Source organism: Magallana gigas, chromosome 9 (assembly GCF_963853765.1).
Source record: "Magallana gigas chromosome 9, xbMagGiga1.1, whole genome shotgun sequence".
NCBI classification, from domain to species: domain Eukaryota; kingdom Metazoa; phylum Mollusca; class Bivalvia; order Ostreida; family Ostreidae; genus Magallana; species Magallana gigas.
Window position 1 is genome coordinate 1,572,651 of NC_088861.1, and position 16,239 is coordinate 1,588,889.

Genomic DNA, 16,239 nt, shown 5'->3' on the forward strand with positions numbered 1-16,239 from the left:
TGCACTTTTACGCTTAGCGTCATCGTCTAATGGTACTTGCCAATATCCTTTTGTGAGGTCTAATTTGCTGATGAATTTAGCTTTGCTGATCTTATTCAAAATAGCATCTATTCTAGGCATTGGTCTAGGATCAAATACCGTAATCTTATTCAACTCCCGGAAGTCAACGCAGAATCTCAGCGAGTTGTCTTTCTTCTTGATGAGGACGACTGGTGCTGAATACGGACTGTCCGTTTCCTCAATGATACCAAGGTCCATCATTTGCTGTAACTCACGCTTCACTTTGTCTTGTAATGCATAGGGGATCGGATATGGTTTCATCTGAATTGGCACCTCCGTAGAAGTTTTCAATGAATGTTTCATCAAATGCGTTCTCTTGGGGACATCTGTAAAAATATCACCAAATTCTTCAACTAACCTCTGAATCTGATCCATTTGCTCTGCAGTCAGGTTTGTTGAATACTGTACGTCAGTTGCTGATTCTGTCTGTTGTAGGGTCGGAACTCTATCTGACACCACGTCGTCTGCTATCTGAACGTCGTCATTGGCTAAACTAGAAATAACATTCAAACATGCCATAATTTCAGACTTACTGTTTTCCTCCGGCTCTCTCTCGAACCATTCCTTCAGCATATTCACATGGTAAACAGTCTCTTTGCTTTTGGACAACCTCACTTTGAAATTAACAGGACTTACTTTTTGTGTCACCTCATACGGACCTTTCCACTGCGCCAATAGTTTCGAAGAGCTTGTAGGCAACAAAACTAAGACTTTTTGACCTACTTCAAAATTTCTGTTTCTGGCGTTTTTATCATAGTATCTTTTCTGATTCTTCTTTGCTAGAGATTCCATATCTGTAACCATTTTACGTACTGTCTCCATCCGTTCTCGGGTTTCCATCAGGTAACTTAAAACTGACGTTTGTTCCTCGGTTGGTTCTTCCCACTGCTCCTTTAATATGTCCAGGGGGCCTCTGACATGTCTGGCATAAAGAAGTTCAAATGGAGTAAAACCTGTTGTTTCGTTCGGGACCTCTCTATAGGCAAAAAGTACATATGGTAAATGAACATCCCATTTTAATGGCTCTACAACTGCATATGCTTTCAACATCTGTTTAAGAGTCCCATTAAATCTTTCTACTAGCCCGTTTGCTTGGGGATGATAAGGGTAGTTGACAGCTTACGGACCTTAAGCATTTTGCACAGTTCTGATATGAGAGATGACATAAAATTTGTCCCCTGATCTGATAAAATTTCTTTAGGAAAACCTACCCTTGAGAACATTTCTATCAGCGCATTTGCCACACTTTCTGCGTCTTGATTTTTCATCGGAAAAGCCTCTGGAAATCGAGTGGCATAATCCATACATACCAGAATATACCTGTTTTTCTTTTCTGTCATCGGTAATGGGCCCACAAAATCAATCGCTACTCTGGAAAATGGAACATCGATCTTTGGAATTGGCACCAATTTCGCTTTTGGCGTTCTCCCTCTTTGCGTCCCCTTTTGACAAATAGAGCATGACTTACAATACCGAGATATATCTATATACAAACCTGGCCAAAAGAAGTTTCTCATAATTCTTTCTCTTGTTTTCTTGTTTCCAAGATGTCCAGCCAGTGGCGTGTCGTGAGCTAATGACATAATACTACTGCGCAGATTCTTTGGAGCAACAATCTGGAATACCTTTTCGCCAGAGTCTGAGTCAAAAACTCTATACAGTAAATCATTTTTCAGGATGAAATAAGACTTTCCTTCATGTGGACCATTTTGGGCCATCTCTAACACCGATTTCAAGCTGTCGTCAGTTTTCTGATGCTCGATCAATTTCTCTCTATTACACCACATACCTTCATGTTCTGTGTCCACTTCTTTCAAATCATCCAGCTTTGGTTTCTTTGCATCCTCCTGTTTCCTTGTCTCTGATCTAGTTTGAACAACTCCACATTCTTTTTCATCCACTGTTTCTGCAGTCTCAATCATGGTCAAAGGTGCTGCCTCTTTCGGTACTACAATGCTTACATTGTTGCCAATGATTACATCAGCAAAAGGTGAGTCAAGACATAGCGCGTGCACCTTACCTGAAATGTATGGCGTTTTCACACTTACTATCGCCTCACTGCAAGTTCTCCTTGTACCATCGGCCAAAGTGATTACTTTTGTTCTCCCCGTTTTTTCATCATCTGAAACCAACTTACTATTTACAAACACAGTGGAACATCCAGTGTCCCTCAAAACTGAGACAACTTTTTCACCAACTTCCCCACTTACCAAATCTAGACCCGATTCACAACATGTTTCAAGACTAGACTCATCAGTAGCTGATACGCCAGACAACTTAACAACCATCTTATTCTCATGAACACCATCACCCTGATCAGAAACTATCATATTTTCATCAAGACACAAACCAAACCGCTCTTTCGACTTTTGATTCCCTGGGTGGTTTTGATTAAAAGGAGGTTTCGACTGATATGTACTACGCAAAGGACAATTTGGCGCAATATGTCCTACCCGGTTACACTTGTAACATGTTTTAATTTGCTCTGATGGCGAGACATGCTTACCCCTTTGGAACTGACCTGAACCAAACTTATTGGGTCTGGGACCCGGCTTTTCCCCTGCGTTACCTCGTCCACCACCTGCATTACTGCCTCTCTTTCAGCCCTAGCAGACTCTCTCTCAGCTCTCATTGCCTCCTGCTCCTGACGCCACACCTCTAAACAGTCCTTGACGCTTGACCCTTTCGCGATAAGCTCGGTCATCCATTTCGGCATATGTGACATTGTGAAAGTTTATGCGCTGAAACATACAAAAATAAGAAATATCAAAGTCAAAATTTCTAACATGCAAACACAAGAAAATCTTTTGATTTATGCAAGCTCAGATGCATCCCACCGCTGCCACCATTTGTGAGGATGTGTGATTATGCATCCTGATGAACTTACATAAATCAACAGAACAAGTATGAAATTTTTAACAAAATATTTAATAACAAAATAAAATAAAATTCAACAGAAAATTCAACGAGAAAAAACCAAACAAACAAAAATATACAAATTAAATAATGAAATGAAGGAAAAGTCTATATAGTCAGCCCGGTTCCGGTGCACGTGGTGTTTAAGAACCCTCAGGTGAACACGTGGTTACAGTCAGGCTTAGGTATATCGGCAACCACCAGAACTAAGTTGAAGTACATGTAGAAAGTTCACATGCTGCACGGGTCTATCGAGGCTTCATTAGACGAAAGTTTTCCTTGGAAATGTAAATAACCCATGGCCTCGTCCACGCTGATTGGAGGTTTCTTTCAATAAACTCAATAAACAGAATATAAGTTTTCAAATGACACAAATTATATAAATATCAAACTTTCACAATGTTAAGTTAAAGCACGTATCTGCATTGACGATTATAAATTGGTAAAACTGCGAGGATCACCCTCAGGTATAAATTCATAAGTAGTTTTAGAGATGTGTCGAAAGGGCCGCCGTAGTTCACTCACTCACTGTAGAACAGCGGTCTCTATAAATTATCCCATGAAAATGGAAACGGCTACTCATAAATACAGGAGCTGGAAATATTTCAGCACCCAAGAACCCTCCTTCCCTGACAGGTATTGACGTTCTGTAGGGACGGGGAAATTTACGGCAAAACAAGGCAGAAAAGACCCTTATAAAATAAACAAAAAGAAAAACATACTACCGAAAACCTATTCAAACACGTGTGGTTAAAACGTACAAAAATGGGTTGTTTAAATACCTGATGTTTTTCTAAAACAGGCCCCTGAGCACTAGACGGGATGACGACCACGTCTATCGGCTGATGTTCCCGGGTACTACCCGTGCATACTTTTACCAACTATTTAAGGTATCAACGAGGGGCTCCCCACAGGATTGATATGTTACCACGGTAACCAAGGGTCAAAGTATTAAAACAAGGGGCTCTCCAAAGGATAAACCGAAAAGGTGAACCAAGGGGAATTATAATTATACACAACGAATTTTAGTTTGTTACAGAATTGTAATGTTTAAATTTCAAAACTTGTCGCGGTTAGGTATTGTGCTACGCTGTTTTAGGCAACAGAATAAAATAAAATGTTCCATTTTCAATCCACGATTTTTGAAATAGTGAGTTACATTCACTTCCAAAGTGATATATTAAAGAACAATTTAAAAAATGACTTTTTAACGGTTGAGAATGATATATAAAAAAAATATACCTGAGGCAAATAATCTGGGTTTTTTTTCCTCAAAACACGGTAACAATTGCAATTGTTCATAATGTTTCTTTATGATAATTGCAAATGTATTACTACGTTATTGGGAACACAAATGTTGAGGTAATGAAAAAGTTTTGTTTAGGTCTGAAACATCTTCGATTTATAAGTATCTCTGACCCACCGTTATCCTCTTAGCAAACCCCAGACCACAAACACCCCGCTCCGGACCACCTGCCCCGAAAATATAAAATCAACACGACCCAGCCTACTCGGGAAAACACAGATCTACTTCCTGAAAATTATTACAGCAAGATACACATAAACAATTCTCGCAAGCTCTGAGAGTAGGGAATTCAACGAGAGCAATTGCTCAAATGAATTTTATTATCAGAAATATTCGTAGGTTTGAATTCTATGATGACCTCTCCCCATGTTAAATTGGTTTCAGTAAATTAATGGGTATATCAGAGATACTCTCTCTCTCTCTCTCTTTCTCTCTCTCTCTCTCTTTCTGTGCGTAATCATGCTAAATGAAATGAAATTTAAAACTGACCTTCTGTCAAAATGTCAACCTTTGTTATGGTAAGAGTGGACACGCAGGATAAATTCATATGGCACGTTGAATGAATCACGTGAGAATTTGAGTTAGATATCACAAGTCCATTCTTTGTCCAGTTAAAATGAAGATTGTTGATAGATGCATTGCGGTGTGAAATATAGCTGCAGGCTATCAGCCCATTTTCTTCCTCCACAAAAGGCGATGAATCTACTGCTACTGCCAACACACTATCTGAAAAAGCAAATTCTTTTTATGTACCATACCTATTATCGAATAATAAAAAAATGCAGTGTTCAATAAAAGGATTAGAGACTACTTTGTATCAAGTGTAAAATCTAAAGATGACAAACATTAGACATTTAGGGGCCAGTCCCATTGATATGATGTCAGCTGACAGGGATCAGAATTCATTTACCTTTTTCGACATTTAAAAAACGTTTAAGGGGGCAATCTTTAACTCATTTGAGGGACCATGTTACAAATGATTTCATATTGTTAATCGCTTTATTTTGAACATCTTTTCTTCGATTTTTACTTTCCAAATTGTTAAAATTTGAAACGAGACTTTTTTCATACTAATTGTTACACCATAATAAATCACCTAATTGTCTACGGACTTTTCCGGGTTTTTTCCTGAATACGACAAAGAGCACATGGCGAGTGTAACCGGTCAGCAGAGGATGCTCACTCATCCTAGCCACCTGATCCTACCTCTATCAGTTTTAGAGGTCTGTGTTCCTCTGCTTTGAATTTGGATTTCGTTTTATGGATTTTTGAGATGTTTGACAGTTTGTTATTGTCATTTTCCATTCTTTACTTTGCGATGTTAAAGATCAAAATATTGGACTTTTTGTCATTTAAAATCCTAGATTACAAAACAAAGAGTAATGAGTGATATTCCATAGGTAAAAAACGTTACCACGAACATAATTTCTGCTATATAGTATTACAAAAAAATTGGGAATAAAAGTTACTCTCCGCCCCTATTAAGAAGAGCCAGTCCCTTGATGACAACTGAAAGCTCTTGTTGTTTTTTATATATTTTGTTTAACAACTGTTTAGAAATTCAGTATCGTTTTCGAGATCATTGTAAACATCGTTTTTATAGCCTACTCTTTAACACTTTTGAGCGGCCGTGTAACGAAGAAATTGTGCTTGTATATGTTTAAGAGCGTATAAGACAGTTCTGAGCATTATTTCTTCATTACTTTTATAACTTTTGTTTACAATATCAACATCCGAAATCGATTAGGAGAGACTTCTTCGACAAACCAACCAGCATAAAATTATAAAAACGTCAAAATTTTACTTTTGATTTGGGAAACAGAGAAGATAATTGAAAGCAACCTCGTACATGTACCTTAAGAATCATAAAATTTCATTCATAACACACTAAACATATGCAATACGTACTGATTTCACAATTCTTTCCGTTGAATCCAGGAACACAACTACAAGAGTAGTCACTGACCAGGTCTGTACAGGTTCCATTGTTTTGACAGGGACCTGGGGAGCACTCGTCAATATCTGCAATGTCATAAAGATATTTGTTAATCCAAGAGAAACAGAAATCTTTAAACTTTGGTCATCATATGCTCCAAAGGATATTTGAATCCCAAGTAATCGTCAATAATCAAACACTTGAGGAAACATTTAAATTTGTATTTTTTTAATATCCAATCATGGGGAATGTATGCACAATCATACTGCTTACTGTATTCACAATTTGTTCCATTGAACCCTGCGACACAAACACATTGGTAAACGTTGACAAGGTCTATACAAGTTCCATTGTTTCGACAAACGTCTGCTCGGCAGTCATTGATATCTAAAATAATTTTCAAGTGCATTTTTAATAAAAACAAGTAAAAAAGAATGACTGCGTCAAGTGCATAATTATCAAAACAAGTAAAAAAGAATGACTGCAATTTTTGATAAACATACTGCACACAAATATTTTCAGTTTTAAAGGAAAAGGTACACACTGTAATCAACTAAAAATAACTTAATGTCTTTCAAATAGAATGAATAAAATAATATTAAAAATATTAATACCATCTTTCCATTTTGTACAGTTTGATCTTAAACAAATACTTCTTTAAAAGTTCTTACCATTTTCACAGTTCGTTCCATTAATTCCAGGAACACAATTGCAGTGGTACTCGTTCACCAGGTCTGTACAGGTTCCGTTGTTTTGACAGGGATCAGGGAAACACTCATCAATATCTGCAATTTCATGATTTCAAAAAAAAAATTTTGATCAGAAATAATTGAAATATGTTGGTCACCACTGTTTGCATTTACTACTACATTTGCTTTCAGTCTTCAAAAACAATGATACTCTAAGCTAGAAAATCGTCTCCTCTAATAGCATCTGAGAGTTGGAAACTCAACAGTCAATCCATTACAGATAGCAAACGCTGCTTAACCAAAGAAAAAAAAATAAAATTAGATAGATATACTCAAATTTCAGGTACGTCTGACAAAACAGTCTTTACCATTTGTGCAGTTTGATCCAACAAACACGTCTATGAAATTTAACCGTTTCATAAAAATAGCAGTTAGACCTCCACAAGTTACATTGCCTGAATAATCTAAGTCTCAAAGCGTATAGTCTTAAATATGTGACCAGGTGAACGTAAAAAGTATATATCCTCTTACGCTACACAACAAAAATGTCACATTTCCTATACCTCCATTTGAAATTGACTCACAAACCGAAGGCAACATTCCGAACGAACCATAAAAAACAACAACTACAAGCATATATTTAAATCGTTGGTGCCCTTTCACTGTAATTAAATACCGTGTATAAGATACCAATAGAACTTTTTAACAATGGCACTTTTTCATTTCAATTCCCAATTTTTGGAAAAACACCCGAGAGGGACTCATTGTTCACTACAATACTTAATAAGACTCTACTGATTACTATTGATAACAAGGTCCCGAAATCTTATATTTCAAGCTGAATTTGCTGCATTCTATATACCTCATGTGTCGGCACAAAATATTCGACTCCGGTGCAAACACCAATATTTCATTTGATTCATTAAGAAAATATATACAAGCAGTTAACAACTCGAACATATTACAATTTACAGCGTTTCATTCAAAACAAATTACCCATACGCAGAACGTACTGTTTTCGCAATTTGTTCCGTTGAATCCAGGAACACAACTGCAATTGTAGTCATTGAGCAGGTCTGTACAAGTTCCATTGTTCTGACAGGGACCTGGTAAACACTCGTCAATATCTGCAATTTCATAAACATATTTGTTATTCCCAGGGAAACAGAAATCTTTAAAGTCTCGTCCTCATATGTGTCATGTGACATTTGCAACTTCATCGATCGTCACTACCATGATATATTAATCAAACACTTGAAGACACATCAATATTTGTTTCTCACACTCCACAGCTAGAATGGTGTGCATCAACTCACAGACCTTGAACATCTTAAAAATAAAATGCAATCCTTGCATGGTGTACCATTGGATCTGAAACAAATACCGCATTAGCAGTACTTACCATTTTCGCAGTTTGTTCCATTATATCCAGGAACACAATTGCAGTGGTACTCGTTGATAAGGTCTGTACAGTTTGCGTTGTTTTGACAGGGATCAGGGAAACACTCATCAATATCTGCAATTTCAAGAGTTAAAAAACAAAATCATTGATCGTGATATAAATAAAATATGTTGGTCACCACTCTTTGCATTCGCTACTACATTCGTTTTCATCCTTCAAAACCAAAACCTATTCTAAGTTAATAAATCGTCTCCTCTAATAGCATCTGAGAGTTTAAAATGAAAACACAACAGTCAATCCATCACAGATAGCGAACGCTGCTTAATCAAAGAAAGAATACAAAAATAAATCCGGATAAATAAACTCAAATTTCCGGAACGTTTGACATAACATTCTTTACCATTTGTGCGGTTTGATACAACTAATACGTCCATGAAATTGCTCCGTTATATTTGAATATAAATTAGACTTCTGCAATGCTGCATCTCGTAGTCTTCAAAATGTAATAGTATGATCGTAAAAGGCATCTATCCTCTTACGCTACACAACACGAATGTCACATTTCCTATATCTCCTTTTGAAATCAACTCACAAACCAAAGGCAACATTCCGAACGAACCAAAAAAAGGAACAACTACAAACCATATATTCTATCTTTGGTGACATTGCATTTTAAACAAATACCCTGTATATGATACGCAGTAGGAACTATTTTCACAATAGCACTTTTTTCCTGTACAAGTCCTGATTTCTTAATAAATACGCGAGAAAGACTCATTGTTCACTGCAATACTGAATAAGACTTTACTGATTACTATTCATAACAAGGTCCCAAACTCTCATATCTCAAGCTACATTCGCTCCATCTTAGATATCTCATGTGTCGACAAGAAAAAAACCATCGACTGTGCCCCTAACACCAATATTTCATTTGATTGACTCAGAAGATATTTACAAGCAACTAACAACTCGAACACTTTACAATTTATAGCGATTCATTCAAAACAAATTAGGCATACGCAGTACATATTGTTTTCACAATTTGTTCCGTTGAATCCAGGAACACAACTGCAATTATAGTCATTGAGCAGGTCTGTACAAGTTCCATAGTTTTGACAGGGACCTGAGGAGCACTCGTCAATATCTGCAATTTCATAAACATATTTGTTATTCCATGGGAAAAGATATCTTTAAGGTTTGGTCCTCTCGCGTTTCATATAACTTTTGCAACCTCAATGATCGTTAATAATACCATGACATATTGAGGCAACACTTGAGGAAACATCAATACTTGTTTCTGAATATCCACAGACAGGAATAGTGTGCATCAACTCACAGACCTTAAACATCTAACAAATAAAATGAATAAACTGAAACTGGATATTTCAATCCAATTTGTGCATGTTGTACCAGATCTGAAACAAATACCGCATTGGCAGTACTTACTGTTTTCACAGTGTGTTCCGTTAAATCCAGGAACACAATCGCATTGGTACGCGTTGACTAGGTCTCTACAGGTTGCGTTGTTTTGACAGAGAATATGGTAGCACTCATCAATATCTGCAATTTCAAGATCTCAATAATACAATCATTGATCAGAAATAAATGAAATATGATGGTTGCCTCTGTTGGTTTTTGTCACTATATTCGTCTTCATTCTTTCGAAACATTGCTTCTTTAAGCTACTAAATATTCTCCTAAGATAACATCAACAAGTTGGAAATGAAAATTCAACTATCACTTCATTGCAGGTATTGAACGCTGATTAACCAAAGAAAGAACACAAAATAAATTCGGATGAATAGACTCAAATTTCAGGAACGTTTGACATACCGTTCTTTACTATTTGTGCGGTGTGGTCCCACAAACCCGTCGATGCAATTACGCCGTTACGAGAAAATATAAATAAGACCTTTACAAGTTCAGGTTTGACAGCGCTTTGTCTCATAGCCTTCAATTTGTGATAGGATGAACGTAAAAGGTATCAATCTGCTTATACTACACAACACAAATGTCACATTTCCAATACCGCCTTTTTGAATTCAACTCACAAACCAAATGCAACACTGCAAACGAGCCAGAAAAAGTTATAATTACAAACAGCTTATCAATCTTTGGCGCCCGTTCGTTCTTAACAAATACCGTGTATATAATACGCAGTAGGAACTATTTTAACAATAGTACTTTTCCTTTACAAGTCCTGATTTTTAGACAAATACCTGAGAGGCACTCATTGATTGCTTCAAACCTAAGTAAGACTTCAATGATTACTCTTGATAACAAAGTCCCAAAATATCATATCTCAAGCTACATTTGCGCCATCCTAGATACCACATTTTTAGGTAGGATAAAACATCATCCACGCCGACGCTATCACCAATATTTCATTGAATTGACTAAAAAGATATGAACAAACAGTAAAAACTCGAACATATTAGTATTTATATTGTTTTATCAAAACAAGTTAGGCATACACAGTACGTACTGTTTTCACAATTTGTTCCGTTGAATCCAGGAACACAACTATCTGACAACTAACTAACAACTAACTGTCAATATCTGCAATTTTATAAACATATTTGTTATACCAAGGGAAACAGAAATCTTTAAAGTTTGGTCCTCATATGTGTCATGTGACATTTGCAACCTCATCGATCGTCACTACCATGATATATAAGCCAACACTTGAGGACACATCAATATTTGTTTCTGACTATCCACAGACAGGAATAGTGTGTCAAAGCTTACAGACCTTAAACATCTAACAGATAAATTGAATAAACTTAAACTGAATATTGTAATCCCATTCATGCATGTTGTACCATTAGATCTGAAACAAATCAATATCTGCAATTTCAGGATTTCAAAAACAAAACAGGCACGTAGCATCGTTTTTGTAGGTTAGTGGGGGCACAATCATCCAAAATCTTTACACGCAATAGAACAAAAACTTTCCAAAATCTTCAAAATCCTAATCCATGGGGGTAGCATATCTATAACTTCAATTTCACTTTGCAATTTTCGTTCGATTTCCTTACAAACTCTAAAAAAAGTGGTGAACTAACTCCATTATAATTCAATTTTTTTAATGTAATTTAAAGAAAATCAGTTGCTGCAAGTAAAAATGTTGTGGGAGGGGCAGGCACCCCCTTTCCCCTTCCCACCTGATGCTACGTACATGTACCTGCAAAATCATTGATCAGAAATAAATATAAAGGTCGCCACTGTTTACATTTGCCACTACATTCGTTTTCATCCTTCCAAAATCATCCTTGGATAGCATCAAAAAGTTTGAAATGAAAATTCAACAATCAATTTATTACAGAAAGAGAACATTGCTTAACCCCAAAAAAAAAATAGAACACAAAATAACTCCAAATGAATAGCCTCAAATTTCAGAAAACCCGTATCTGCAATTTTATATACATATGTATTATTACAAAGGAAACAGGTACCTATCAAGTTTTGCCCTCAGATGTTCAATGTGACATTTGCTACCTCAACGATCGTCAATATCATAATACATTAATCAAACAGCGGATGAAACATCAATATATGTTTCTCCATTTTTACAGACAGGAATAATGTGCTTACTGTTTTCACAATTTGTTCCATTAAATCCTGCAACACAATCACATTGGTAGTCGTTCACCAGGTCTGTACAAGTTCCATTGTTTTGACAAGGTTGTGGTTGACAATCATTAATATCTAAACCAAAAACAAAAATGCATCTTTGAAAAATACAGATGAAAAAGACTGCCTTCATTTATCCAATTAATGCATACGTACAAATACAGATCGTACACTATCAATGTACATGTGTACATAAGTAGAACGGAAAAGATTATCAACTCACAAACCACAATACTTTGGATTAAAATGAATTACATGATACTAAATATATAATCCCATTCTTGCATTTTATATTTGGATCTGAAAAAAAGACCGTATTAGTACTTACCGTTTTCACAGTTTGTTCCATTAAATCCTGGAACACAATCGCAGCGGTAGTCGTTGACCAGGTCTGTACAGGTTGCGTTGTTTTGACAGGGATCAGGGAAGCAGTCGTCAATATCTGCAATTTCGAGATTTCAAAAAACAAAGTCATTGTTAAGAAATAAATGAAATACTTTGTTGCTCCACTTCGGTTTGCGTATGCTATAACATCCGTTTAGAACCATAAAAAGATGATGCTTATCGATACCACAAATTATCTCCTCTGATAACAATTAAGAGTTTAAAATCAAACTAAAAAATTAAAGTATTTCAGATCGAGAACGCTGCTTGATCAAAGAATAAAAATAATAGCATGCCCATAATTTCAAAAGCGTTTGATCATTCTTGACCCTTTGTGCACTTTAATCCAACAAATCCGCCTATTGAATTATACTGATACATGTAGATATTCTCCACAAGTTCTTATGTTTTGTCAAGGCTATGTCTTACACTCGTCAATATGTGATAGGATAAACGTATCTACCCACATAAACTTCACAATACAAATGTCACATTTTCAATTCCTTGTTTGGAATCAACACACAACCAAAGGAACATTCAAAACAAAGCGTAATAGGGAACGGGCAATAACATTCATTCTCTATTTCAAGCTACATTTTCTCAAGCCTAGATACCTTATATGTGAGAAAGAAAAAAATCAACCACGTTGACACCAACACCAACACGTAGCAAAAGATAAAAAAAATGTTTTGTTTTGGCAAATAACGTACATATAGAATATCAGACTTATTTATTGATATCCGAGATCAAAACAGTAGTGTCTTGTTGTTTACACCTTATATTTAAAATTAGAGATTTTTATTCAAATTCAAATTCCAAATAAGGAATAAATTTGATCATGAAGAAGTTTTTTTTTCGGAATTACAAAACTCGTTCGTTTCTATTGCTTTTGTAAAGAACTGTAAGAGTAGTCGAATTTTGTTGACAAAACATCGTGGTTTGATATTCAGAAGAAGGGAGTTTGTCGTCTGAGATTAATAGAATCATTTATGAGTGTAGAATGGTGAAATTCCACCGAGGGAACAAGATTCACGGTCTACGACGAGTATACTATAAATGAATATTTCTCTCGTTTTATTTTACATTAAAAAATGATGCGTGATAACTTTCTGTTACGATGTCAAAAAGAGTTCAATCAGTTTATCGACCCGCGTACTTTAGATCAAAAGTCAAAATGAGAGCATACGACAATTAAATAATATTCATATAAAAATATGACAAATTGTAATCAATTATTCAAAACAATTTTTTCATGGAAAATTTCAATTTATCAATATGCATTTCCCAAACAGCAGACAACTTTAGTACGTACATTTGTAGGACAGAAAAATCTCACACTGCACGCTGTATCACACTTGACAAACAGATCTCACACGAATGAAAATTCAAAATTATCAAGAAAAAACTTCCATCATATGCAACTTCGTAACGGATCAAATTCTTTCACTTGGATTTCGTACGTTTCCTGTCAGATTCCACTCATAAAAAGTCAAACATTTACCTTTTTTTAACAATTTTTGATTTGGTTTTCTAAGATGTAGTCTAGTGGTCCATCCTTCTTTAAATCCTCCGTAATTTAAATACTGATTGATATCAAATAAAGCGCGCTATTGTTCTAAGTACACAACCGTTGCATAGGTTGTCTACCTTTACTTAGATACATATCACTGTTTGGCGCTATTTTTGAATTTTCAGTTTTCAATTTTCAGCCATTATTAAAGATATTCAAACTTATAAGGTAAAGCTTTATATCCCTTTATTGCTATTTTATCGATATTTCATAAACACATTTTAATAAAAGCAGATGTATTGTGGAATTATCGATTTTCAATTAGAGGGCAATACACCCCTTTGACGATAGGCTGAAACAGAGAAATATATGCCCCGAGGGTGATACAGTCCTAGCTTACGGCTGCTGTCTGACCTAGTCCAAAACACGCGTATCGGGGCTGTCTCGCCGGGTATGACCACCATGTGCGAGGCCGCTTTTGTTTAAGAATTTCTAATATCTAGAAAATCTTTAAAGATTCATTTAATTTTTTTAATTTCCAGAAAACAAGTATTTTTTTTTATTTTAAAGCGCCAACACTTTCAAAACATCCAGTCGATTTTGCTTCAAACAGTTGTCCTTATAGGTTCCTAACATAATGATCTGGCCACTAAATCATTTTATTTTTTAAAAGATTTCGAATTTTGTGATATTTTATTCTACAAGTCATTACAAATTGTTCCTTCGTCTTGATAGGACTTTTCATTTTAGGGATCAGTTACTACCTATTGGGAGTAGCTATGACAGGCTTAAAGATGGCATGTTATTTTAAACTAAATTTTGAACAACTACTCAACAGTAACCTTCATAATATTTTTATATGATTTTTTATTATATTATATAACTTTTCAACTGTTTAAGATATGGCACCATAAGATCCCTTATTACCTAATATATATATATCGAGGTTAAAAAGCGCCAAACAGTTGTAAATCATTGTGAAGATCTGTTTGCTTCATCAAAACGAAACCTCTGTCGGTGTCTTTAGATTTAAAAAAACGACTTTTTGTCGCTTTAGATCTCAATTTAAGGAACTGGCCTCACAATATTGAGGTCATTCAAATGCTTGGTATTTGCTGTATTTGGTCCTACAAAATGTTCCTTAGTCTTGAAATAAGTGGGAAAACCAGTTTTAGGTGCCACTCACATAACTCCTTACTGGGAATTCCGCACAAATTTTATTCTTTAATGATTCGCAAAATATTTGTTGTTTTGATTTACATGTACGAAATATGAAAGCTTTTAGATTTTAAACCCTAAAGATCACTTCGTACGAAGCATATCGACATTAAAAGGGGTCAAACTGTAGTAATACGCCAGTGAACATTTTTGCTATATTGATGCTTAACAAAATTTCAATATTTTTTTTTTGAATATCAAGAAAAGACTTATAACCCTTGGTTCCTTAATTCAAGAAGCCGTCCCCCAAAAAGGGGTGTCTGCATCAAAAATTTTAAAAACTGCCTATAATGATGACCTCAAGCAACCATCTATGGTGCTGGAAATATGTCCAATGGTCTCTACTATATCACTGGACAGTATTTGCAGAAAAAATCATGAAAACAGAAACAAAACAGTACAAGAAAAGTACAAGGGCTTTCGTTTGAAATGGAAGACGATTAAATAACTCAACAAAAAAATATTACCAGTGAAAGTAGTAGACAGTGGCTCGGTTGTTGTAATGTGCGTTGTTGTATTTTGAGTGGATGTACTGTCTGTCGTTGTTATTTCTAATTCAGTAGTTTCTGATTCAGTAGTTAGTTCTAAGGTTGTACTCTCTGTCGTAATAGTTGTTGGTTCAGTGGTTGTAATTTCCGTCGTGAGTGTTATTAGCTCCGTATTCGTGGAATTCAGTAATGAAGTAGTAGTTAATGTTGTTGCATTTGTTGTTGGTTCTGTGTTCGTGGAATTCCACCCAGAAGTAGTTATTGTTGTTGCTATTGTTGTTGCTATTGTTGTTGCGATTGTTGCGTTTTCCATCGGTATCGTTGGTATTTCAGAGGTATTTCCACCACTCGTCGTTGTGGTTGCTGACTCGGTGGTATTGCCATGTTCTGAACTCAATGAGGTTTCTGACTGGGTGGTTGTTTGTACAGAATTTTGTGTAGTGTCTATTGCTATCGTTTCATAAAGCAGTGTTAATTCTTCAGTAGAAGTTGTAGTGGTTGAAGCCTGAACTGAAATTCCTGCAACAACATTAAACAGTTAAAAGGCGATTTTTAGATAATTTAAATTTGCATGAGATATACTAGGAAGGCATTGCATAAATTTATTTAAGAAATATTCAATTTTAAATTTCAAATAATTCGATAGTTACTTACTAGTAAATACATAAGGAGGTAAATGGCTAAAACCATATTAAAG

The 16,239-nt window shown here is 35.5% G+C and overlaps 2 protein-coding genes across 2 annotated transcripts in view; both read right to left on the reverse strand.

Annotated features, from left to right (window-relative positions):
- LOC136271293 (adhesion G protein-coupled receptor L3-like) overlaps positions 1-16,239 on the reverse strand; it is a 58,518-nt gene that overhangs the window by 14,654 nt on the left and 27,625 nt on the right. The window contains exons 2-10 of the mRNA XM_066071003.1: positions 12,271-12,384; positions 11,904-12,017; positions 9,756-9,869; positions 8,310-8,423; positions 7,921-8,034; positions 6,890-7,003; positions 6,492-6,605; positions 6,191-6,304; positions 4,772-5,008 (exon numbers count right to left, since the gene is read on the reverse strand). Of these exons, the coding sequence (XP_065927075.1) occupies positions 4,772-4,829 (58 nt within the window). The 5' untranslated portion in view covers positions 4,830-5,008; positions 6,191-6,304; positions 6,492-6,605; ... (4 more) ...; positions 11,904-12,017; positions 12,271-12,384. The remainder of the gene's footprint in view (positions 1-4,771; positions 5,009-6,190; positions 6,305-6,491; positions 6,606-6,889; positions 7,004-7,920; positions 8,035-8,309; positions 8,424-9,755; positions 9,870-11,903; positions 12,018-12,270; positions 12,385-16,239) is intronic.
- Positions 4,991-14,300, reverse strand: LOC136271417 (fibropellin-3-like). The gene is made up of 8 exons (XM_066071427.1): positions 14,237-14,300; positions 12,271-12,384; positions 9,756-9,869; positions 8,310-8,423; positions 7,921-8,034; positions 6,890-7,003; positions 6,249-6,304; positions 4,991-5,008 (listed from the first exon to the last, which is right to left on the reverse strand). The coding sequence occupies exons 1-8, from the start codon at positions 14,298-14,300 to the stop codon at positions 4,991-4,993; spliced, it is 708 nt and encodes a 235-aa protein (XP_065927499.1).